Here is a 27,087-nt window from a genome sequence, read left to right on the forward strand (position 1 = left end):
TTTACAAGCAGGGAACCCCTGACCACATCGTCAAAAAAGAATTCTTGGCTGCTGGCCTTCTCCAGCATACTTTACACAGGTCCACAATGATTTGAACGACGCCTGAAATGCCCACATACTTCTTTCCATTCAAAGTTTGTTTGGGGCTCTATCCAAATCAGAGGACGTGAAGAGGGTGTTTCCCCACTCAGAGTCTCTACTCCCCTGGTTCTCTCCATCATCGTACTGCTCCATCTATCCATCCACAGCTCCGACTTTTCCCCTCATCCGTTAACCACTCACCCTTCCTCCCCTCATCCCTCTACCTTTACCCCTTCATCCCTCACCCTTCCTCCCCTTATCCATTCATCCCTCTGCCCCTCTCAATAGCCCCTCATCTCTACATCCCACGACCGTCACCCCCAATCCTCATCCCTCCTTATAGACCCTCAATCCAACCCTCCTGCATCATCTTGGCTCTCCTCCATCCATAATACACAATAAATTATTCTAAACCCACATCTCTATTGGCGTGGTCTTTTGTTAGTGAATATTCTGTCAAACTATTCATTTCAAGGTCAATTATACATTTTCACTCATCTTTGTCTTCATTCATTCTGATTTCCTAAACTTTTTAGATTGTTTCTCATAACAAAAAATTTAGGGGTTTAATTTCTTTATTCCCTCTTGAAAAACTGTAACACTAACAACATGTTTGATAGTTATAAAAAATATACATTTATTGTATGGGTTTATGGATTTAACATCAAAGACCTGCATTTCTTTTCTGTCAATCTGTAAAAGAAGGCCACTTCAAAAGATCTCAGTTTGGAACCACAACAAGGTTGCATGTCTTGTTTGCTTGTTTGTTTTTTCCCATTCAGCTTCATGGACCAATACGTTGGGAATGGTAGATGTTTTGAGCGCTTAATTAACTTCTGCTGCATCTACTTATCAAAATGACATTAGGTAGTTTGACTGAAGTTTGAAAAATGATAAATCTTTTAAAATGTAATTTATCAGGGTCATTAGTGACTTATTAGTGGACAATCTTCCATGGTCACTGTTCAAAATACAGCAGATTAACACGACTAAGATAGGTTGCATGATGACATTCAATTTACATCTTCTAAAATCATTGCATTTCAGCCATCATATGTAAGTACACTTTGATCACTGTTGATGTTGTATCTTCTGATTTCAGCTGACACTTTCCCTCTCTGTCATGATGCATCACCATATCTGTCGTCCATTCACATGTGAATTATACAGACACTCTCCCAAAGCTGAACCCATTCAACATCACTAACCACAATTCCTTTCAGCAGCCCATTTCCTTCCAGGGAAAATTAATACCCATGATTCATTTCCACATCATTAAGAGCTGCGGGTACGTGGCCGAATATTAAAAATTAGATAATAATGGGAAAAAAAATTAGCAAATATGTATTACTGAGATCACCCTATACATATCTGACTGTCTTCTACTGTAATGGCCCCTGTAGAAGAGGGATTACAATGTGAGCGTACAGAATTTGATTGTAAAATGAATGATAATTTCACCAATGTGCAACACTGTGCTCAGTTGTCTGACCCAGAAATAATACAGGCAGACACAACGGAGGTAAAATGAATTTCTGAACATTGAACATGATAAGGTCCAGATCAGGAGTATAATATGCAGGATGAGTTTATGACAAAAGACCACTTGAGAACTACATGACAGGAAGCCACAAAAAAGTGCAGTTCAGAAAAACCTACAAGAATATATAGAAAGAACTGAACCTCTGAAAGCTCTGCACACAAAACCAGTGGAAACCATTCTCATATTCAACTGTGCACAAAGCAAAACGAGTTGGGATTCATTTATAGCCATAAGAGAATACTTCTTGTCCCTTACACATTGAAATGAATGGAGAGTGAATTTCATTCTGACCTCATCTTCAGAACTGAGTGGACATGTAAAAATGTGCTTGATTGACAACTTCTTCACTTTCCTGTTAGTTCTTATTAGTGTGATTACCAACCAAACCTATCTTCTTTATGTTCTTTATTAGTCTCGTGTCTCATTTTATGGGGATTATCTATTTTAACACTTCAACTTAGAAATTTCATTCAAATTTTAAGCTCATTTATGCATTCAGATTTATCATGTGTATAAAAAATCACCCTTTCCATTTTCTCACTGAAATTAATGGGCAGAATGTTTGAACCTGACCCTATTTTAACCTTTTCAACCCCTCAATAGTCATACTGTCACCTTCAAAACTTCATTACTCCTCCTCTTACTCCCACAGTTGTCACTCTTCATACACAATTTACACATCAAAAGGTTCACAGACTTTGCCTCTCTCACACAATAACTGGATGTACATATGTTATCCTATGAGCTTTTACCGACAGAAGAGTCATCCAAATATCTCACATCTGAGCCTTAAGATTACTTGGCAAAACACAAATTAAGTTTTTGTAAAATTTCCTACATTTTTGATACTGAGGACATATACAGATACATCAATATATTCAGCAAAGCCTTCTGCACTACATAACGAAAATAATTCACCATTACAGGACTTATATGAATGTGACTAAGCATTTTTTAGTCGCTGGACACACACAGATGACTGTGATTGGCTGATTAGACATCAGCACTTTCTGGCAGTTCCTCTTTGTTAGCTGTTAATGTGTCAAAGTCTTCAGCTTTTCTCACTGTTTCAACTGCTCTGTCACTCACAACTTTTCAAGCAAAGCATTTCAGCTCCCAGCAATCAAATCATATTTTCTTCTGTAGTTGGTACATGGACTGGTGCACTCATGTAATTCCAAACATAGCTTCACCTTACATGAATCAAATGTCTAATCAGCCAGAATAGCTGAAAACACATATGTGGGTGTGCAGGGCCTTGAAAAAGATGAATGGAAAAAATATCTTAAACTTCACTATATCAGGTCTATTGGATTGTTAGTTGTTGTTCTGGTGTTGTATTTTACATTGACCACCACTAGAAAGAGGAGTAAATTGACTGTGACATCGTTGAAATTCTTCCCTGCCCTTACAAAAGTATTATAGGTTGTGTTAGACTTCTGACTTCATCATACAGTAGCACAAAGCATGGCAACATTAGATGGCTGTTCTGTAAAACACATTGCATTAGCAAATACCTGAGTATTGCTGCCTCCAATAAGACATTTTTGAAGAATGATGGTTATGGTACCAAGTAAGAGAGTCATACCTTCAGGTCAGATAGTAAATACGGTGAGAGACCTCAAGATGTAGTTTCAGCCCCAGTGCCATAATCACACTGAACATGACCCTGCATGCGGTGGACAAATGGTCTGATCCCACTGAAATGAAGGGGCATGTACCAACTCACTGCAAAGGAGCTGTGAGCACATTTGTCTGAGCTTTCCCTTTGGCTATAGTGAGCTGTCAGACTTAAGAGGTGATGGAGTATAACTGCTACATATCTAGAGTTGATTGCAACTCTGATTCCAATTGCTTGAGTTGCTGAGATTGACTTACTGACACCTGTGCATGCAGCACCCAAAAGGTTAAGCTGTAGCTCTCTTTTGATAGAGTAAACTAAAACTAACTTCAAACTGTAAATTCAAGAAATTTGATAATGTTGTAAGAGCAACAATACTTAGATTTTTTTCAGGCTTCTTCTCTTCCATAGCATTAAATTCATACTCACTCTGCAGGCTGTACACCCACCTACCTAGACATCTGTGACTCAACTGTAAAGCCACTACAAGAATTTGTGACTATTCTGTTTTGATCTGCCGGGCTTTGTACTTCATCCTCCGCAATAAATATAAGAGCTCAGAGAGACTTTTGATTGTGCTGAGGTGGAGGATAGCACCTCACCATGGATTGGGTTGTTTTCTGAAAACTGGGATGTCTGTAACTCAATGAGGCCTTTGGGTGGCATATAACAGCCCAGTTGAACAATTTGGTTTTATTAAGAAAAAACATTCAAAACTACAGGGCAGCACTTCATGGTGATCAATTTAATAATGTAAGCTCAGTCACTGTGAATGCATATTAATAAAGCTTCAATTCCTCCAGGTCTACACACAATAAAAAGCAACAACACCAAAGGGACTGATATAGCTGGGATTATGTATCAGTAATTAGCTTTGGTAAAGTGTAAGTTTCTGTATATTGACTATTGGCCTTATTGGCAGATTCTGTAACTTGCATCTCCATGTACTTGAGGAGTGTGATTTTCTATTGATTTTTCATCTGCTGAGGTGTGTATATGAGAAATGATCATAATCTGAGGACAAAACCTGTGCCCACAGTCACATTATGGGGAATCACCACCTATATAGGCATTAGGTCCCCACAAGGTTATCCATCTATATTATCCTCTGGGGAAATTTGTAGGCTGAGCACAGATCAGCAGCCACACAGCACACATAAATGCAATACGTCAATGGCATCTTGCAGGCTTCCCATGTTGATTTACAGGCTACCTTGCCACTTAAATGCACAGATCAGCTTTGACAGGTCGGTGGGGATCATCTGATGTTGGTTAGTCAGTGCAGGCATTACTGTTCCTCCTGCACTGATAACCAAAGACATACCACCAACTACTGTGTGTGTGTGTGTGTGTGTGTGTGTGTGTGTGTGTGTGTGTGTGTGTGTGTGTGTAGAAAGACCAGACACAGTGAGAGAGAGAAAGGAGAATATAGTACATTAGAGTGGGCCTGAGTTGCATTAACAAGATGTCAGGGGAGTACTGTATGTGTGCGAGAGAGGGGAGTATATGATGGTTTGTGTGTGTTTTTGTGCTCTTGTGCTCGGCCCTCACAACAAAAGTGCGCCCAGGAGGAAGTGAGGTTTTCATTTTGTTGCTCCTTTTAACAAACTGAGCTCCCAGGGATATTGCATCAGGTTAGGTTTAGGGCCAAGGTTGGATTTAAAGTTAGGACTAACAGTTAGATTTGGAGTGTCAGTGTATGAGTGTCACTTTATCTAATCAAACACTTCACCTCTATAAGTTTGCATGGTGTCTGTATGAAGTTTGTAGTTTCATTCCTTAATGGACAAGGTCAGAATTTTCATTTCTCCTTTGAGGGAGCTACTGGGAAACTACACTACACTACTACACAGACAGGTGTGTTTTTAATAGGATACCATTCATGTGTATGATATGCAGCAAATGTAGTATATATATATAGTATGTGAAACCTTTCACACTTTGAAAAGACACATTAAAAAGACTCACTGACAATTGATTTAATGTAAATGTATTGCTAAACATAGACAGAGTCACACGAGACCCAATACTTAAGAAAACCTTTCATATGTTTTAGAATCAATGTTTAATCATATTCAAGCAAAGAAAATCTTGGGATCAGAAAAAACAAAAACAAAATTTGAAATATTATAAATTTTGTTTTTGTTTTTTCTGATCCCAGATGAAAAGCTTTTGTTGAAATTAAGATATCATGAACTCAATTTTACATATTCTCTCTTACTGCATTTAAAATAAACTGCAAGTGGAATGAAGGAATGTCAATGCTAATATTCAAAGCTTTGCATTCTCTAAACAATTATACAAAGTTGCTAGATAAAGAAAAAAGAACCAGACATAAAGAGAGTGCATGGCATGTGTACGAAAGCTGCACTCAGCAAGTTTGTGCAAAATCAAAAGGAGAGGTCACTTTGAAGTTTAAGGACTTCCAGAAATCCTGTAAGGTGACATCAGCAAGACATGCACAGTGTGGTAATGCTAATCCGCCCAGCTAGTCTTTGATGCTTTATGTCAAAAGAAACCAAAGGGACGAGAAGAAGGAAGGAAAATATTTAGTATTGCTGAATCCAGCTCTTCTCTGGATGGGGCAATATTTTTTATAGTTTTATAATTTGCTCTTAAGTTTCTGTTCACCTCCTAACAACTCAAGTGAAGAATTAAATACATTTATGACTTGAATTATTTGATAACTTTCTCTACATGTGCAACAATTTCCATGACCAAGCCACAAGAAATCTTGCCCTGTGCTGCTTTAAACTGAAGAAAAGCATTGTATGATAACAGGGATTTCTGTGAAGTCAGGTTAGCTGCTAAACTCAAGCTTCATGTATGTGCAGTTGCACACATAACAAAATATTTTTGAACTGACTTAACTTTATCACTGTCTGAGCAACAGTATTTGGGGAAAATACCTTGATGGGGAAACTGAGGAAGCCTAATTACCTGTGGCCGTTCAAATGAAGTGAACAGGTGAGATAAAATGAGAGTGGGGATTAAAATTCTCTACATGCAGCCTAATTCCAGGAAAAATGTCAAGTCCCTGCTGTACAGCTGAAAAGCGAGGGGCCTCAAGTTGGCACAATTTTACATACAAATCATGGAAACCAAAGAACATCAGTGAATGCTGAATGGGACGTGAAATGAGATACAGCTCAAAGGTTGTAAGATGTGAAATTTTTGTGTCACAGCTTTGCATAAATTTGCAGAACACATCATCTATCAGGATAAAGTTTAATACTGCACCATGTTCGGTGTCACTGTCTCCCCCTCTCTCAACCCAACCCATAAAGAGCTCGGTCTAGACCTGCTCTATAGGAAAAGTACAATGAGATAACTTCAGTTATGAATTGGCACTATATAAATAAATTGAATTAAAAGATCGTAATTTGGTAAAAGCCTACGTGCAGACTGTTGGGTCTGAAGTGCCGCAAGCCTGTGAATGTGTCCCTTTTTTTATGAAGTCCAAGTGAAAGCAAGAGAGGGTTACAAGCTTGGATTTGCTTTTTGCAGTGTGTTTCATCTGGAAATGTCTGCATATAGCCTTAGCCCCAGTGGCATGCTCAGGGGCTGTCAGGCCATAACAAGACACTTCTGTGCTTCATTTTTGCCCCACAGGTCACATCAGAAGGTTACCTGAGCATCCCAGCTGACTCTCTGATGTGACCTTGGACAAAAATGAACCTAACCAGGAGGAGTTGCCTCTTAATTTTGCCCCTGCCCCTTACAGAGTCTGTGCACACCACTGATATGTCTTGATGTCTAGGAGAATATTATAATGTAACAAGTCAAGTATGGTATAGGAATGAGCACACTCTGGAATTCCCTATAGCAACATGAGAGGAACCCCATAGAGACATTTTGTGATTTTTCACATCGTATCTGCTGGATGCAAACCGAATGTGTGTCACATTAACAAGACAGTGCGGGCAAACAAAGAGACATCCAGCAACAACACATTTACCCCAGACCAAATTCCCGTTATATTCTGCACTACCGTTTTAAGTGAAAGTCGAGTCCGTTGCAGAGAAGGGGGGCGGGCTGTAGGACGGAGCAGACAGCCAGCGTCAGGACTGAATAATTGATCTCTTTCTACCGGTCAGGAGGACGTTAGTGGGACGTTTCTCTCTCCATCCCTCCATGTGATTCCCATCACGGTGTGAACGGCAGCAGCTTCACCCTCCGCAAACCACCACCCCCCTCTACTCCTCGTCTTTCTCTCTACGCGTCTGTGTGTAAGTGAGTGTGTGTGTGTGTGCAGGAAGACGAAGCGGCAGGCAGGAGGAAGCACCAAGGACGTCCTTTTTCCAGCCCCGGGAGCCGGAGATGCAAGGGACGAGCAGTTAGATTAGCCTGCGCTGCTGTTGCCTGCTGCAGAATAACTTCGTTCCTGAGGGTGCTGCAGCTGAGGCTCTGCTCTCTCATCCTTGTTTGGTGTGTGAGGAGGATTTCAGCCAGTCGCCGGACGGAGGTAAAGCTATGCTTGATGCGGCTGCTTCAGTGCAATTCAACGGTTTGGGGAGCTATCCACTCGCGGTGGTGCTGAAACCAGGCTCTGCTCAAACAAGGAAGTGCATGTGTATTCCTGCTTACACACCATCTCTGTCTCTTTGCACGCGAATGCACAATGAGGTCGATTTTGAACATATTTACTGCACACTGCATATAGCTGTAAACATGCATGCATCAGTCTGCATTGTTGCTTAATTAACGCACTGTGCGAGCAGCTTTTTTGATACCGGCCATCCCGGCTGTGACCATTGTCCCTCAAATGGAGGATGGAAAGTTTTACCACATGATCAGGAAAAAAAAACACAGCAGTGGTTTAGTCCTGCGTCCACATGCATGACAACAGACTGTCCTGCCAAGCTGAGGACTTGCACCGTGCACTTTCTCAAAACTCGCTTGGTTGCGGGCAGAGCTCGGCCACACTACTGATTGTGGAGACACGTACTCCAGTCAGTGTCAGTGCCTGACACTAAACACTCAGCTGTCCGGGATTCTTGAAAAAGCGCCACATTTGTAAAGGACTGATGAGCCGTAGCTGCTGATTTGGTGACTTGGTCTGTAGATTTGCGATGTTTTTCTCTTTTTTCCGTTGTGTTTAGGTTGTGTTTGAACCATTGACCTTGGTGTCCTTCAATTGGCGCATTGAAGAAACGTGCCTAACACGCAGATGCCATAAGCCTACATGTGACTGGCACGGAGCAAGCTGTGATTAGAGCTAAATGTAGTCATTTCATTGTTTAATATTTCTATAATATTCTTTAAATATTTAATAGGGAGCGTGTCTGTAGTAGTTTAAAGTGAGTTTATAGTGACCGCCTTATCCTACTTAATGGCATTTTAAGTCATGATCAGTCTTCCTGTATTCTGTGTGTTATACAGTCATTGCTTTTGCTGTCTTATTGATAAATTTTTGCATTATTATATACTTATTATATAAGTTTATGATTATCGGTTTTCTGACAAAAACATGCACTTTTTTTTGTCATTTTCTTTTCCAGATCTGGCTACAAAGGACTTCTACTTTTCCGTAACAATTGAATGTAACATCGCTCGTTTAAGGAAGGCAGGGAATTAAAAGCCATCAACATGAATTTCGTTATGAAACAAGCGTTGGGAGGTAAGAGCGACCTTTTTTTCCCTGTTGCACCCCAGAGTGAAACTGGATATATGAGTGTGTGAGTCCGATGGTGTTTCTGCTTTTCCTCGAGCTTTTATTGTTCTCCAAACTTCTGTCCGACTTTTTTGATATTCAGTGCCTTCCCAATTTCGCGTCTTGATGCACAAATTTACACATCGTTATTCTCCTCAGTCTGAGACAGATGCTGTGGAAGAAGTCAATTAATCTTTTATTTCTTTTTTTGTCTCCCTTCCCTCTATGTGCTTTGGTGTTTTTTTTTACGTTTTCCCTCCGCATCTGCTGCTTCGCTGCACACATGGCGCAGTTGGCCCCTGGGGCACACTGAGTGCAACTTACTGTAATATGCTGGTGATTTGTAACGTGGACTGAACCGTTGTGGCCAAAAACATTTCATGTTCCAGTGAGTGCCACCTGCTTATCAAAAGGTGTAAGCAGGTCTTTGCCGTGGCTCAGTCTTACCATTAATCAGGTTGTGGTAGTGCCTCTTGACTGGACGCTGCAGTGACTCTTATCTCGACATGCTGAGTGCACATTTTCCACCTGAAGGGGGGAAAAGATAATCAAGGCAGAATCTAATCTTCAATAATTTCATTCCGGCATGCGCGCATGTGAATGATTTTCTAATTGCTTGTGCTGCAACGACTCCCCGGACATGAAATTATCATAACAGAGTAATGAATTTTGAAGGAATATGAACTTGTTATCACGTATGAATATGCAGATAGTGCAGTGGAAGGTGAAAGGACCTAAATGGAGCAGAGACGCTGCTTGGTGATTTGTCCGTTGCGAGCCCTCAGAGCGAGTGTTTGTGCTGAGTGGAAATCCAGCCCTGGTCTGCTGTTGTTGGTGTCTTTAGGCGATGATCAGACTCTGACGTATCTGCACTGACATTAGTATTTCCTTATAACAATGAATATTCATGACTAAATAAACAACAATTAAAGTTTACATTCAAGTAAGTACCTTTGTTCTAGTAGCCTAATTTATGTTAAATGCCATCCTGGTTTTGTCATTACTCATACTCTTTAGTAAATTAATTAATTAATCTGAAATAACTCACTTGAAATGTTTTTTGTCTTTGGGGGAAAATATATAAGTATTATGTATTGAGAGTTTAACAGTCACAAAGCTAATCTGCATCCTTAGGACTGTGTGGGTGTGGTTTAATCAGATTTGATTGACTGTGGCATCAAACAACAACAAACAAAACAAAACACATCTGTCATCCCATTTTGATTCAAATGTTGCTAAATCCTGATTGGTGCAGGGAAGTAGGCCTACGTGACTGCAGCTTTTTCTAAATGAGCCCCGCCCTTCTTCAAGCAAGTGAGAAGAGCACAGCCAAAACCAGCACAGACAGAAATCTCTCGGGTGAAATAATCAAAACCGTTTTTTTTTCTTTTGTAGGAAATTGTGTTTACGCACTGTAGGACCCGTTGAAATCTACAAAGCTGTAAAAAAAAACTTGGCAAAAAATAGGATGTAGCAACTGTTGCAATATTGGAGACATGGGATGATGTAACTTCAGAAAGCAGTTCACATCCTGTCTCCTATCAACAGACAACATTCGTTTCTTTTAACCATGAAGGGGATCTTTCCCTAAACTTGAAGGAATACTTGACTGACCATTTGAGTATTATTCACTGCCTGAAGGCTTGAACAGTGGCTCTGAAATATAGTAGCTTATTCCTTTGCGGAGGATAGCAGATATGTCAAAACAACCATAAAAACTTCTCAAACCAGCCCTGCAGCATAATCCATTTCTCCTCTGTTGATCGGTATTGTTGAGTATGTTCCCAGCAATCGTCACTTGGCCAATAAATGTACTCAAATGTACTCCGTTTCCAGTTTCACTTTACAGAATATTACCCATTAAGTATTAAGATTCAGATTCAGTTTATTGTCATTGCACAGTACAGATACTAATTCAACTACAGTCCTAATATGACAAAAGTTTGAACTGGTGAAAGCTGAAATTTCTATTTAGCACTTGCACTGAGGCACCAAACGCTGATCATTTTACCAAGGAACATCTGATAATTGAATAGAAAACAATTGTGTGGAGATGGCTTTGAGTTGTGGTCAGTTAAATAAAGTCATCATAGATGGAATAATGGTGGTGCAGGAAAGAGATGGGAGGAGTTTCATCTCATCACATGGTGCCAAGCTACACATACACACACACTGCTTGACCACCTGTTCTCCATTACATGACTTAATGTAGCATGTACATGAAGTCGTCACTGTTTCCTCTGGCCAAGTCAGTCTCTGGAGGTGATGGTAAATCTGTACATTGCAGCAGGTAGCGATGTTAAAGGATGAGGCGGAACAGGATCCACTTCATCAAACAGCAGCTGAATGTGTAGCTCCATCTTCCTTGTGTGGTTTTGTTGTAGCCAAATGTAGACACAAAACAACCTCATTCTCATTCATTTTGATTCGGACATAAAAACACTCTTTCTGTAAAATGTTTTTGGTGTTATTTTATGAAAAGTGTTGTCTACTATGGGACTTCTAGTGTAAACCTACCCAACTTGTAAACAGATAATAGACCTTTCTGAATGAGTGCATTGATTTGAAAACATTAAGAATGTATTTAGATTGAAACTACTAATTCATATTTTACAGTATAATGATTGTTTTAAAATTGTAAAATCTAACAAATGCACACTTCTCTAGGACCAATTTAGATTCATATAGCTAAACTAACTAGCTAACTAAAAGGACAAAGCCATAATATAACTTTGACAAAATTTTATGCAGACTTAATATTCACTGTGATGGATTACATAACAATAGCAGGAGTCTGAAAATAGATTTGTATATCATACAGAAATGAATGGAAACCTATAGTTACCAGAAACGATGGGGGAAATACATCCAAAAGTATAAAATTGTATAGCCTACATTCAGAAATGTTCAGCAAAAATGTATAAACCATTTGTAGTTAAGCAGCTAAAACTTGCAAACACACTGGTATGTTGCTTTAAGGCTGCTGGCCGCTGTGGCTGTTTAGTGTTTGTTTGTGTCAGGAACAGTAGCTGTGTGTTCATGTATTTAGATGTGTGTGTAGTTCACTGCTGGTGGGTGTGTTAGTGGGTGTCCTGGGGAGCTGCGGGTGCCCACCGCCGGGCTCGTACAAAGCTCCTCGTCAACAAAGACGAGTCAAATCCGCTGAACTGTGCATAAAAGAAATTTCACACATGAGGAAAACCAGGCAGTTTGTGCCAAGGTCTTCACCTTAAGCAGAGTATTTCTTTCCGTCTTGGGGAGCAAGTTTTTTCTGTTTTCTTCTTAAGGAGTAATGAGTTTTCAGTGTGCAGTGGATTAGCTGTGGGCTATTATCTCACTTCTCTCTCTCTGTGCGCTCTGAGGAGAAACTCACACTCCATCTGCTCCCATCTAGGCTGTGATTTGTATTCTATCTGTTTTATACAGTGAAAAGCAAGGTTGCCTCGCTTGGCACCAAGGAAGTGCTCGTCTCTGTCACCCACGACCCTTTCAGCCTTTTAAATGCAAGTGATAGATCAGAAGTTCCCAAAGTTTTTCATGTCAGGAACTCCTAGAAGATGAAAGCTCATCAGAGGAGAGTGTTAACAGTCTGTACCGGGATATTGTTTTGCATGTGTTCACCGCTAATCATGTGGATTTTAGTGTAACTGCATCCAGACAAATAATATTCCATGCTGACTAGTGTTAACTACATGCTTCCTCCATAGTCTGTACAGCACAGCTTGGTATTGTCAAAAGTACAACAGACCACACCCAGCTGTGATCATGTTCAACAAACTTAAGACCTGGTTAAACCAGCAGTTAAAACATTTTTCAGTGAAATCCATGTATTTCAATGGAATCGCCATGTCAACAGATTTGCTAGCAGGGTCTAAGCACTTCCGTACTAATCTAACACGTTGAGTTCAACTTTGGTGTACTTTGCCACCTTTGGCCATCAGCAAATCATCTTGACAGTGCTCACCTTAGAGACAATGGAGAGCCGGAGAGTTCAAAACAGAGGAAGCTTTCATGGACTATTAGCTGTGTTGCACAATCCACTTTTTTTTAACCTGCTCTGCTGGAGTATAAACTGCTCGACAAACAGGCATGGTTAGCCAACAGAGACAGCAGTCAACGGTTCAAATATGTCTCTAAAATAAACAGTGTGAATTTATTTTCCTGTTAGCAACTTGCGTCCTGACTTACAAAGCAGTCGCAGTTTGGTTAGATTTAGGCACCAAAACTACTCGGTTAGGTTCAGGAAAAGATCATGATTTGGGTTTAAATATGTTACGTACGTAAGTTAAATACATCACGTGACGTTACATAAGTCACAAGATGTTACTTAAGTTAAAATAAGTCAACGCTGACTGGGTTAACACGGGACACAAACAGCGCTCTCCTGGGTGAAAGTCCTGTGTTTGTGTGTGGACTTTGTCGCTCTTTATACTACCTCAACTGACTTTGCTCCCGTCATAATTACTACGGCCACTAGAGGTCGCCGCCTAACAATAAACGTAAATAATTGTCGTAATAAGCTGCTTGCAGAGACGACCTATATGGTCGTATTTTGTGGGAGGACGGTCAGGATATAGGCCTTCATCAAAGAAAACTCTTCAGATGTGATAAAATCTGCAATAACTCATTTTGTTTTAATCACAATTTGCTTGGAATCAAATTACTTTATACTGCAGAATTTTGTGAAACAATAAAACAATATGATCAAATTATCACACTTAAAGTCAATTCTTCATGGAATTATCTTCATTCATTGAGTCAAGTTTATGACATATAAAATGGTCAGCACAAATATATGATTTGCAGATAAAGGTTTAAAGTATGCAAACACCTGTCTGGTCCTTTAACTTGTAGTGAATAAAAAGTAAGTAAAATGGAGCCTTTCCTTGTTTTGATTTGGACCCCCAAAGAAACACTTTAAGGACTGCCGGAGTCCCTGAACCACAGTTTAGAACCGGTGGCCATAGCGTATCAGTGACATGGAGGGAGAAAAGTAAGGACAAATGAGGAAGTGATTCGGTCTGCCAGGCAGTTAGAGCAATGTGTGTGTGTTTGTCTGTATGCAGGGCTCTTATCTCAAGAACGGGAAACCATGCAGGGGGAGAGGGGAGGATTTATTGTGTATGACATCATCAAAAATGCTTGTAAATAGAAGTCATCTTTCTCATCAGTTTCCCTCGATGAAGCTGCAACTCCAGCTCCTCCCTTCTCCTTCTTCCTCTCTGCCTTCGGCCTCTGCAGAAGAGGAGGAGGAGAATGAGGTGTAGGAAGAGATGAAAAGTGACAAATTGATCTTTAAAACTGGGTGTTATATCATCAGCGGCTGACGGCAGAGGTTGTAAAGTCGCGCTGCACTCTGGACCGGCACAAGCTGTAATCTCCATTTAATGGGAGATGTTTTCTGTCTTCTGCAGCCTTGCCTTTTCTCTCCTTATCCTCTTTCCTCCCCTACTTCTATTTATTTCTTCATTCATCATTCTTTTCTTGACTGCTTTCTCCCTCGAACACCCCCTCCTCCTTCTAACCTTCCTCATCTACTCAGTCACGTTTCTTCCTACCTTTATTCCACCCTCCTTTGCCGCCTCTCAGTTCCTCGTCACTCCCCTCTCTCCCTGCACAGCTCCCTAACCCTCTCTACATTTACTCCATCACTCTCTCTATCCCCTCTTTGCTCTTTCATCCTTACATTTTAAATTTCCTTCCCTTTTTTTCCTCCCTCCTCCCTCCTCCCTCCCTCCTTTGACGATTACAGTAAATCTAAAGGGCGAGGCAAGGAAACCTCAATCAGGCAGCCACAGGGGAAACTGGGACGTGTGTGTGTGATTCAGTGTTTGCTTGTGTGTGGCAAGAGAGAGACAGGGAGAGAGCGGCAAAGTGTGTGACAAACAGACAACAGAGACTGGGGTGGACCTTAGCAGTCGGTTTTAGCTGGCATTAGATGATAAAATGTAAGTGTGTGTGTGCGTGTTTGTGAGTGCCCAAGTAAGACGGAGAGAGATGATGCTGACACAAACACACAGAAAAACACAAAATTGGCAAACAACACACAAACACATGAACACTGACACACACCACCAGGACAAAAACATCCAATTCAAACCTACTGACATACTGATAAACAAAGCCAAGCACGCACACACGCAGACACACACAGGGAGTCGTAATCAGTGGGATGCGACAGACCTCCCGCTCGGTTGAAAACCACAGCAGGGGAACGTTGAGGGAGCTCTGGGGGAACCTTACCACAACGGTTCAGACAGAGCAGCCTGCAGTTGAGCCTTTTACACTCATCTACTCGACAAACATGCTAACATTCGCTAAGACAAACTTCTGTGTGTCAACAGAAAATAACATAATAGTGGCTATGCTGCAGGGCATTTGGGCAGGATGCATACACAGACATACACGCTGGATTTGAGGGACAAAAGAAAAGTCACACAGCTGTTTTTAGATTTCAATTCCTCTTTGTGACTTACTTCTTACGGCTTACGTCAAGAATCTTGAATGTTATTTTAAATTCAAACTAAATATTTTGAGCCATGTTAGGTATTGCTGCATTTGTGGGTGCATATTTTGAGCCAAATTGCTTTCGCTGCACAGGTTAAGGTTAGGGTACACAGTTACTCCATCTGACAAGGACATGTGGTTTTAACCTTTATTTATTCAGGGTAGGTTTACTGAGCACAAATGCATCTCTCAGTGATCTGTTGGCAATGAGCAGCATCACCGGATGGAGGTTGAGTGTTTTGCTCAAGGGCACCTCAACTGTGGTGATAAAGGTCAGAGAACTGAACCTACAGTATCAGTTACAAGACATTTCTCTAACTTGAGGCCACAGCTGCCCTTTGAATGGATTTCCATCAAATTTGGAGAACAGACAGAATGGACTGAGTAGATTTTGGAATTGATCTGGATTTGGGATAATATTACACATAACTATGGAATAAACAGATGGAGCTTGAATTTAAAATGCTTGGGGTGTTTGTACGGTCAAGAAATCAATTCAATATCAAGTTTAATCCATTCAAATTAATATATTTTGAACATGACATGTGGTGTCAATAAAGTGGTACTTAATCTGATAGGGCTGTGGGGTATGCCAGACTAAAAAGACTGGGAACCACCCATAAAAATCCTTGACCTTGTCTTTATTGATCTAGGAAGTACAGATTGTAAATAACCAAAAGGATAATAATTCTCTGTACTACTAATGGCATTATCAACATAATCCTCTTGACAATAGACCCAGCCTATACACATTACTGTTGTTCTATCCATGTAACTCATAGTGACTAAGAAAATACTGAAGATGAAAACACTCCGTAATTTTCAAAACTCATTAGATAAACTAAAATCTTATATTGTGTTCAAACTGAAAACACGACAGGTTTATTAGCCCCGGAAAAGTCGACATGCTGGAAATGCATTGTTTTCACTACACAGTCGTTGTAGTATACACATTTAGTCACACAAATACACACATACAGTGCATATGGTAAACCAAAGTTGGTGTAAAAGGTCATGCATGCATGCAAATGTGGTCCTTATAAGAGACAGTTATGAAAACATTCATTGTAAAGTGTCATGACATGCAGTATACTGTACAAGGCAATTCCCTGTGCTCTGGTTGTGTGGTCACAAAGGAGATAAAACATAATTATCCTAAAGGATTAATTAGGATTAGCTGAAGAACCCTGGAGGATATATGGCTATATGAATATATATAACTCTTGTGTGACCTTACAAACCCCTGCGGGCATATGGGCTGTTATTTGTTTACTTGTTCAAAGAGAGAAGAAGAGACCCATTTGTATTTTTTGTGTCTGAATGTCTTTTGTGTGTTCAAATCTGACTTTTCTAAATGCTGATATGGATAGTTTCGACATAATGTAATCCCCTCCCTCAAGGTATGTAAACAAACCCACACCTGTAAATCAATGGCTTTTACATACCCTCTTCTGTATGTCCTCCCTCCCTATCTCTTTTTCCTTTTCATTTTCCTTTTCTTCTCTCCTCCTCACTCCCTTCTATCCATCTTGCTCTGCACTCTGCTAGTTAGGCTGATATGGACCCTGTCTTTATGAGCTCTAGGCATGGCCTCAGTCCTCCTGCTGTCTTTAAAAGAGCAGTGGGACAGATTCATACACACAGCCCTTGTACAGCTAGTAAAGAGTTGATTGTTAAAATGTAATATTTTTTCTTTTTATGTTAAGCTTTGATTTAAACAATGGAAACATGGCCATGTGAAGGTGAAATGGGATTTTTATGCAGTAGCAGTCCCATCAGCGTGACTGTGATATTACAGCATGTTATTGATGCCCTTCAGCCCTGTACATAGAGAACAGAATCATTAGTGTTTTCAAATATTACAAAAAATGTTTCCTCAAGTGCCTTTTGTGTGCACTATTCATTTCAAACACACCTTACAAGAGTTGACCATTTAACCACAAGCTTAGATAACATGACATGTAATTTCTATATAACACATACTTCCTGCTGGATTTCATATAAAACCTTTGCGCATGGGTGGGTAGTCTCTGTGAGCAATTCAAATTAGTTTCTTCACACTTAAGTGGCTTTCAGCTGACTTGGCATATAAGAATAATGTTTTGTGGCAGATATCAACCTATTTTAACCCAATTCAGAGAAATGAGCCAAGAAGCGAGGCAATGTAATCCTGATAAATTGATGTGCAGTAATGATATCTGCCCTCTTAGACACCTCTGCTGCACAGCACAGTGGTTTTGATTATTCATGGTGCAGACCCTTACCTTGGAAAAAAAAAAAAAAAACACAGATTTTAAATTGTTCCTTTGTGAACCAAAACTTGGCTCCAGTTTCATTAAAATATTTGATTATGAGTTGAAGACTTGTTTAATTTTGTTAGATTTTTATATTATTAACATTTTGATAAGACAATACCAGACTTTCAGTATGCCTGGCAACATATCAAAGTGGGTAATTCTTACAATTTTTAATCAGCTCAGGACATTAAACAAACAAAATATGCTCCTAAAATGTGTTTTAAAACTTTACCAAGCATTAGTTGAAAAGAGGACCACATCTTTACAGTAATAAGACTTTGAGTTTATTATGTGTGAAGCAAATACAACTCCATGTGGCAAGTTTTAAAACCTTCCACACATTAGTTATTTTTATGAAAGTGAGGAGTACTGTTATCATATGCACTGTGTTTTAATCAGTTCAGGAGGCAGACTATAGAGAATAATGGTGAATCTTTTGGGGAATTGATCGCTGTTTCTTTTGAAAAACAGATACAACTTTCAAATTATTCAAATAATTCAGATGGAGGTAATAAGTATTCAATTTGCTCTCAAGTATCTCTGCATTGGACTGGAAAGCTTCTGACTGACCAGACCCAGCTGGGCTGATATCTCTGGCTCTGGAACTGATTCGACATGTCACCTTTGATCACAGTTCTTCTCAATGGAAAGAAACAGACAAAGTTCACTATTCTGAATGGCCAGTGTGAGCAGACATGAATGAATGCACTGAAGAGGAACAGCTGGAAGATCAGAAACCACTGCATTTATTTTGCTTGTTTTATCACAAGTTACAAAGTCTGATCACTCTACAGTTATACAGTGAATTCCTAGTATTTCCTTTGTATCAGCTTTGTATCATTCCCATACAAAACAAACAACAACATCATCATCACATAAAGTTGTAATAGCTGTACAGTAGGCGGTATGTGGACAACTTCAAACTATCTAGAACTCCATCAGTTACTCCAGCCAATACTGGAGTTTTGAGGCTTTTTATATCTATATTGATTATATGAGAGTTAAATAAATGTGTTCATCAGCTAATATGAATTTTTAACATAATCACATCACATCACATGAGCAAACAATTTGACAACAATCCCTGACATTTGGTAATTTAGTTAGTTTGGCTAGATTCAGGAAACACAAGGTAACAGCACATAAACTTAACTGGAAAATAAAACAAATATTGGAAATTAAATTATTATAAATAATAAACAAACACTTAACGGCTACAGAAAATATATGTATTAAATGTGTATTATGTAAATTACCTGTCAAAAACATAACAGTATCAAACTTAAAAGTACTGCCATTTCTTTTTGCAAATCTGCCAACATATGAAATATCTCTATGGAATATATCTGTGATAAGCTTCTAATGGGCAGATAATATTGGCCTGCCAATATATCCATCAGTAACTACTGTACAGTGTCTTTTGAATATGTCTTTTTGATTGTGATGTCAGAGCTTAACTGGATGTGCATCTCTTTGTGCCTTCTTAGTTGAGTGGAATGAATGCATGCTGGCTTTTTCCATCTATATTTCATTTTCTGTCCAGTATCAGTTCTCACAGATGTTAGACCAAAAATCACAGAAGTCTGTATTTATACTGCATGCTCATTTTGCCAATTCAATCAGCCCACTCCTTCTAACTGCTCACTTTATGTTTGTGAAGTCTGGCCCTAAATTATGCTTTTGTAACACTTTCAAAAACACCATCAAAAAGGAAAGAGCCAATACTCCAGACTCTTTTTCATCACAAACACAAATCCTCCACCTGGCTCTTCTGAAGGATCCACATTTAAAAAAAAGTGTCATCTGAAGATGATTGATGTATTGATATTTTATTTGTCATCATGGTCCAGCAACTCACCCTGAAGGTCTCCGTGTCACACTGTGTGTGTCATTTGTGTTATAATCATGGTGAAGTGACAGCGACCAACCTGCTGGGATTTTCTAAAACTTGAGTCAAGTTACAGACCACTGTCTTCAGAAGTGGCCATGTCCAATAGATCTAGTTTGATAACTTATGAAGTCTACTGAGGCTTCAAAAGTCAGGACTGTTCTCAGCAATTACAAAGGGAAAGGGTTTTCTTTTAAGCCGGGTTGGTTCTGAGACTGTTTGGAGCAGACATGCTCTTTTTCAGCAGCCATGTGAGTCATGCTCACAGTTAAATGTAGTATATTAATACCATTTATACCTTCCGCTGTTGGCAGCTTGCTTGTTTCCCAAGAGAGTTGAAACCAAGTCAAGACTAAGGCCTGTCATAATCAGGTCCTATTCAAAAGTAGGTAATAAAATGTAAAAAATAATGCTTAAATGACTAAAAGATCTGTTTAGAGTACTGTACCTCTACATTTCAAGCTTTAACATTCAGTTAATGAATGGCTGGAAAAGTGAACTAAACAATGAATAGAAGTTGGAGGAAAATTCCATACATCTCTGTATACAGGTGTAAAGGTCTCTAAATTATTCATATTGCTGAAAAGAAAAAAACTAAGGCAGACAAGTTTGAGAAAATCTGCCTATCTCACAATCAACAGAAAAGCCAAATCACCAAATCAAAACAAGTCTGTAACACATTGGTTTGATACGACAAGGAAGCAATTACAAAATAAAGTTTACAAAAGTACTTCAAATCTTTACCACCCAGAAGAGTAAGTCTCTTTTGCTGCAGAGTGATGCTTTTGATGATGCAAGACAAAATCACCGTATCAGTGTAATTTAAATATCTCTCAAAAGGATTCAAACCTGGCCCAAATTTCTTTTTTTTCAAGTTTGTCAGGTCCTCTTGGCTGCAGACTTCCAGACACTCTTTATGCAGTGCTGAACTATATTTCTCCCTTATATAATAATGGCAATTGATTGACATTCTCCAATCTGTGGGGGTTTTCTGCCCTGCAACAGCCTGCTGGGGGCGGGCAGTCCAACTACTGCAGAGGGAATCCCCATGTGGCCAACATGGCTGTCAATCAAATTCTTTTCATTTTCAACACGAAAAGTCCCTGATGTATTGTGCAAACAGTTGCAAGGATAGGGGAGGAATGAGCAGAATAGCCTCCTTAAATAGCTGAATGCACACCACTAGGCACATGAAAAGCCAAAATACCAGCTCTTTAAATGAATTAGTTTAATGGTACAGTATGGTTTCATAGTGTCCAAGCAAGGCTGGTATTTTCTCCAACCCACTCACTCATAACTACTGTTCCTCAGGGTGAATTAATGGTGGAATCAGTCTATGTAACATTTGTGTTTTCAGAGATAGTCACTATGTCAGACCAGGTGATCACTGTGTCTCGGCGACACGTCAGACTGCATGTTGATCCCTGACCAATCATGCAATCATGAAAAGCTGAGCAGGCAGGAGAGCCTATAGACTTTCTGTATCAGGAATGTCAACAACCATGGCGCCTGAAGTGTCACGGAGCACTTGTTTCCAATGCCCCTGTTTGATCTGCCATTTTTTGGGCTGATATCTATGTAGTCTGATCCTGGCTTTAAAAAAAATCTGTTTCTGGTCACTTGGGGGCAGTGTAAACAAGCTGTAAACACATCTGACATATTATCACTTAATGTTAGCATGGTAGCAAAACAGTGGCCTACATACACACCCACCTGATATGGAGCAACATTTAGCATCCACTTGTCGTTCATTTGGTCCTTCTCCAACTCCTGAGGGAAATGTCTATCTCAACAGCTGAATGATTACTAGCTAGTTAGTTGCTAACTCTGTCTGTTTGTCGTTTGATGCTTGGCAGGCAGCGTACAGTAGGTTTATCAGAACTTTTTCACTGAAAACTGAACATTGAGACTGAACTGTAACAGCCACTCACCTTGTGTGAGCCAGTGACTGATCTAATGTCAGTGGCTAGATGTCACTACTAGACTGGAGGCATTACAAAGAAACAAACATGCACAGTTACAGACACACACTAAAACCACATGGCAATCCTGCTCAGTCATCCTTGCAGACGAATGAGCCTCTATGAACCTAAACACACAAACACATCAATTCTTTTGCTTCTCTGTGCTAATTATGTCTCCAAATGGATTTTTTCCTGATCTTGGTGGGGAGTTCAGGGAATCAAAACACTCTACCTGCATTGCCGGGGAGCTGAGAGACGGCGTGCTGCATGAGAGCTACTGATGCTTATTACTGATTCACGCTTTGACCTAGAAAGCAGTTAATAGCGTACGCTGAGGCTGCATGACACTTAACTATACGCAATGGTGAGAGGGATGACTGGATAGCACACATTAGCGTTATGGAGCACCCTCTCGATTATGTTTGTGTGTCCATGTGTGTGGCTTGCATTCAGTGTTCAGTATGCCATCATTATTCTGTAAGAATGTTGCTACTCTCATTTGGCTTGTTTCACTGAAATTTGCAGTTGACTCGGTGCTCTCCCAGGTATTATTTTACTATCCAAGTTTTTATGGCTCTCAACTCACTATTTCCCAATGTAATATAAAATGTTACAGCTATAAATGTTAGGGTTGTATTTTTTATCACCATCTGTATGTACATCTGCAAGTATAGTTGACTTGTGACCTTGAACATTCTCCTCACTTGTGTTTCTAATGGTTTTTGCTGTTTCTCATGTAAAAGTTAGGCAGGAGCCTTCAAATCTTGGACAGGAAAAGGTGTTGTATCCTATAGGTTTGTTGGCAGAACTCTGACATACTTTGGTATTATTTTCATAGTTTTGGACATCATTCCTATCAGCTTGCATTGAAAAACTGTAGCTGTGTCCATGCACAGCTACAGTAAGTACTGTAGGTCTGTGTTATATAAATCAATAAAAATGATGGCCAATAAGACCCAGATTGTAAACAAAACAGATTCTTTCATCAGCATCATATGTTTGTTGCTTCTGTACGAATGCATTTCTAAGTAACTTTCTGAGGTTCCCTATTTCAGCAATCTGCACAAACCACTAAAAGTGTCACTGAAACGTTTTGATATTTAATGAGAACAAAAACCAAGCATGAATGGTTTACCATTAGTAGTGTGGCTTGTAGAGCACTGTACAGTAGCAGCTAATGCACAGGAAAAGCAAATGGACCTCCAAGCATTGCTGCCAAGGTTTCTTGCAGGTATGATATGAGTCGCTACTTCAGACAAATAATGAATATTTATTATTTAGTGCTGCATCCTCCTTTGGCATGTTGCTACTGTAGATCACTGGCACGTAGCAGACCAACGTCAATCCCTTCTACCTTAGAATAGATCTGTGGATGTGCAGATCATTTGTTTTCTGTTAAAAAAAGAAACCCATGGACATACACCTGCAAGTAGCCTGTTATCAGAGTTATCAGACAAACTGCCACATTAAGTTTATGTCCTATGTCCAGTATATTTCTGTTTATTCAAGTCATGGTGACAAAGTATAAAATTGTGTGTCTGGCTGCAAAACAGTTTCACATAGGAACAGGATAGTCTTGAGCTTGCTGTGGAAAAGTCTTGTAGGTTTGGTCAGCATGATGATAGATGAAAGGATGTGGGAGTGATTATACTTGATAAGTGAGAATGTTGTTGTTTCATACTGCGGTGCATGAATAAACTTGTACCGTGTCCCAATTTCATAATACCGTACATGCTAATAGTTATTCCAATAAAGTATTCTAATGTTGACAGTGCACTATTGTGGAAGTTAGCGTGCAAAATGAATGTACTTAACTGTTCTTTGCAAGACAAGCATTGATGGAAATCAATCAGATTACAACTTTGGAAACCTACACCAATTTTCAAAGCTTTAGATTTAAAAGCGTCAGAAACAGCAGGCAAATTATTTTTTTACTGAGATCTCTTTGGTTAATGTTGAGCGACAATCTTCAAATTTGTCGCTTTTCTGAGGAGCACCTTCATTTTCAGTGTGCATGCATTGCAGTACAATAGTGTCCAACAATTTCACACTATGGATTGTGTGTGCATTAGTATGTATGCTCGATTTTTTTAAGGATGTTTAATTTTGTCATTTTCCCACTGTGATAGTTTGAATTGGTATGTAGTTTGCACTTTAGGCAAAGGGTTGACTTTGCACAAGTACACAGATGGAGGGCAGACAGAAGACTTGATCAGGACAGCAGTTCAGTTGACCCAGCAGCATCCAGAACTTTCTGCAGGGGTCAGCAGCTATACACTTGATGCGTGCACACACGCACACACATATTGGCAGTGGCAGGGCTGTCTGAGCTAAGGGCAGAAGGAATTAGTGATGTGTTTTGGCCTGCTGAGCTGTCGGGAGGATCCTGATGCAAAGAGACGCCACCTGCTGCTGTGACACATGAAGGGGCATGAAGTTATCAATGACCGCTGCAGGAGTGGTAGAAACTGCAGAGTTTGTTTTCTCTCACACAAGTTGGGTCGTGAAGTGAGTTTTTAAGCACATGGCCATGGAATCACTGAGTCACTGTTGTTGCTCAACAACCTTAACAACCCCTGCAGATGTACCGGGGGCAGTTTGTGCAATCAGGCTGCAAAAATTCATTGCTCTGTTCATGATGATGAAACATAAACTCATAAACATATGCCTGTCCACCAAAAATAACAAACATAGATAAAGATAGACTCATAGAGACATAACCCCCCACACACACACACACACACACACACACACACACGCACACAAACACATAACCAAAAACATGTTGACAAATGAAACTAAATGAACACATTCACATATTCACGTTAACATACATAAAGATTCAAACATGAACTCGCTCATTCATTCAAAAACACAACCGTGTTCAGAGACACACAGAGCAGCACATTAGTCGCACACATGCACACCACAGATGGGCTCCCTCTTTACCTCTGCAGTGACTGTGCTGGGAGGAAATGAGTCATCTGTTTGGCCTGAATATTTGCACCTACATTATGCAACATCGCAGCGCCGACCTCCACTGTCCGTTTTTGGCGATTTAACATCAAACAACACCGTTTAGTTTGGGTCAGGAAAGTTGAACAGAGAAAATACATAAGTAGTTTTATGATAACTTCAGGGCCAAACGAAAATATAAATATAAAAGAATATACACAACGTAGTTAATCAGCTCAGCCACTGAAGTGTGAAAGTTATTAAAAGGCTCCTATTCTCAACAGGATTCTCCTCATACAGCTACAGGGAATTAGAAAGTTGGATGTTTAGCTACATAAACATTTTTTAACGCAGAGCTGCTCTGATGGCAGAAATAATCTGATTGGTTGATTTGAACATCAGTGGGTGGAGCCAGGGAACTACAAAGGGCAGGTTAGATTATTAGCAATCTGTAATACAGTTGTGAAGTAGAAGGTGCAAGTTCCAGTAGTTTCCCTCCTGTTAACTCTCATTTGAAAGTTTGCTTTTAAAGATACCCTCAATGTTCCTTAACGTGGAAACACTGGAGCCTCTTAAACTAAATGTTTTAATTTAGGATCACTACATTCATGATCTTCAAAGCACTACAGTAGCATACCTGGATAGCTACAGACTAGTTTGGCTAGCTTGAACTTGAAATATCAGCCTGGTTAAATGCACAATGTATATAAAATTTAAATGAATTTTGTGCCATGAGGCATTGAAAGCCTTTCTTCATGCCCATTCAATGCAATAGTTGTTGTAGCTGATTATATAAAGGAACCACTGTTGCCTAAAATAACCCTTGTGACGTCTTCCCTCCTTAGATAACCTCTAATTTTCCACTTGGCTCTCTGATACAACATGCTGAGCTGCTCTGCCCAATGAGAACAATGTGTCATTTTCTGGCGAGGGCAAAAAGCAACAGCTGACCTTCACTGCACCTTCTTGACCGGCATCCAAAATGGCCGCCCTCTTCAATATGTCACCTTGGCATAAAATGACCGTCCGCTCCTCAGCTTGAGTTACGGCGTCATCAACAAACACTTGGAGGATTAGGAGTGATTCCCTTTAAGTTGCACTTTGCACCCACATACATGTACACAACACATGCAGACACACGCACAGACACACTCTCCATGAAAAACAAACAAAAAGGCACATCAGTTATGTCTACTACAGACTGAGCTGCTGTAGGTCCATTAAACTGTGTTGCTCCATTTGGTCTGCTGGATCATTAATCAGAACACCTCTATTGTCTGCAGCAAACTTTCTCTGCAGGTGTGTGTATCTTCACCCGCACACTTGTATTCATCCAGAAGTGTTCGTGGTGTTGTTGTGGGTTAGAATGGTGGCCAGGGTCTGGAGGCATCAGAGCAGTGAAAGTCTGAAATATGACACAAGGTCGAGCTGAAAGCCTTGTGGATCAAAGACATGCAGCACCAAAACGCCCACTGAGATTTCACTCAAGGTTACACCAAGGCTGGTGCTTTTATACTCACTGTAACTAAAAGCTCTGGAGGATTTGTAACCTGAAACCATTGTCCTGTTCTTCAAATGAATTGACTAATTTGGTTCTTTGAAAGCAGTTTGAGGATTGATTTGTTACTCTGAAAGTTATCTTGAATTTCAGTGCACTCTTATTTTGAAATAAAGGCAAAAGGAGAGAGTTGAAACCATGATCAGTGTTAATATAATTGGCTCAGTGCTGATCATAATGATTGCAGTTACATGAGGTGTGTTGGGAACCCTCCCAGCATGCACTGGGGCAAGATTCATGGACTTATGTCTAATTTTGTATGTTCCTGCATTTTTACTGAGGTTATTATGTTCCTCATTGTGCAACAACAATGTTTCCTCTGTTTCCACACTTTCATCACTGTTGGATATACTAGTGAATTTGGTTAGACTATGCTTGATGTTGGGTGCATGATTGATAGGGTTTCCCAATGAGAGAGACTGTACACTCTTCATTATGAAAATGTAACTGTGATAATTACATCAACAGATCATAGTGATTTTACAACCTTAACCTGCATTTTCTCATCTAAAATCATAACTATATCAACACTCTTTCATTATGATTCTAAGAAAGCGTGCCATTTATATCTGAAAATTAGTTGATGTTTGGGGTTTACCCTAAAACATCTGGGTCATGATCCATGTAGCTGTTAATACGCTTGCACTTTAGTAGGCTTGGGCTTAAGGACTTGTCGCTCTGACAACAGTTCCAGATGAATTTTAAACCAAATCGTCAACATTTCCAGTAAGAACCATGTATTTGTAAAATGTCAGTTTTGTTTACTTTGTTTTGTGTGGGGTATTTTTACGAGAGGAATTTGATCGAATCCATCCATTTGATTGGATCACTCAAATTTCATGTATACATTATACAGGACATTAATTAATTAGACACATTCTTTGGAAATGTAAACAAAGTTTTTGCTAACTGACATCCAAACACACACCTCCAACCTCAAATGTGCTGAACATGCACATTTGTGGGTCAAATTCTGAGTCTGCTGGTTTCAGCTTGAAATTGCACCAAACGAGAAAATGC

At 39.8% G+C, this 27,087-nt stretch overlaps 1 protein-coding gene across 4 annotated transcripts in view; it reads left to right on the forward strand.

The window, feature by feature from the left end:
• Nucleotides 1-7,279: 7,279 nt before the first annotated feature.
• The window catches only part of LOC122880477 (complexin-2-like), a 58,585-nt gene continuing 38,777 nt past the window's right edge, over nucleotides 7,280-27,087 (forward strand). Inside the window, exons 1-2 of one of the 4 annotated variants that reach the window (XM_044205646.1) lie at nucleotides 7,280-7,710; nucleotides 8,747-8,865. In XM_044205646.1, the coding sequence (XP_044061581.1) occupies nucleotides 8,835-8,865 (31 nt within the window). In that variant the 5' untranslated portion in view covers nucleotides 7,280-7,710; nucleotides 8,747-8,834. Of the gene's footprint in view, nucleotides 7,711-8,091; nucleotides 8,303-8,437; nucleotides 8,546-8,746; nucleotides 8,866-27,087 lie in introns of those variants that run through there. The other 3 variants (XM_044205643.1, XM_044205642.1, XM_044205644.1) reach the window with 3 other exon arrangements.

The sequence above is a fragment of the Siniperca chuatsi genome, linkage group LG8 (genome assembly GCF_020085105.1).
Source record: "Siniperca chuatsi isolate FFG_IHB_CAS linkage group LG8, ASM2008510v1, whole genome shotgun sequence".
NCBI lineage: Eukaryota > Metazoa > Chordata > Actinopteri > Centrarchiformes > Sinipercidae > Siniperca > Siniperca chuatsi.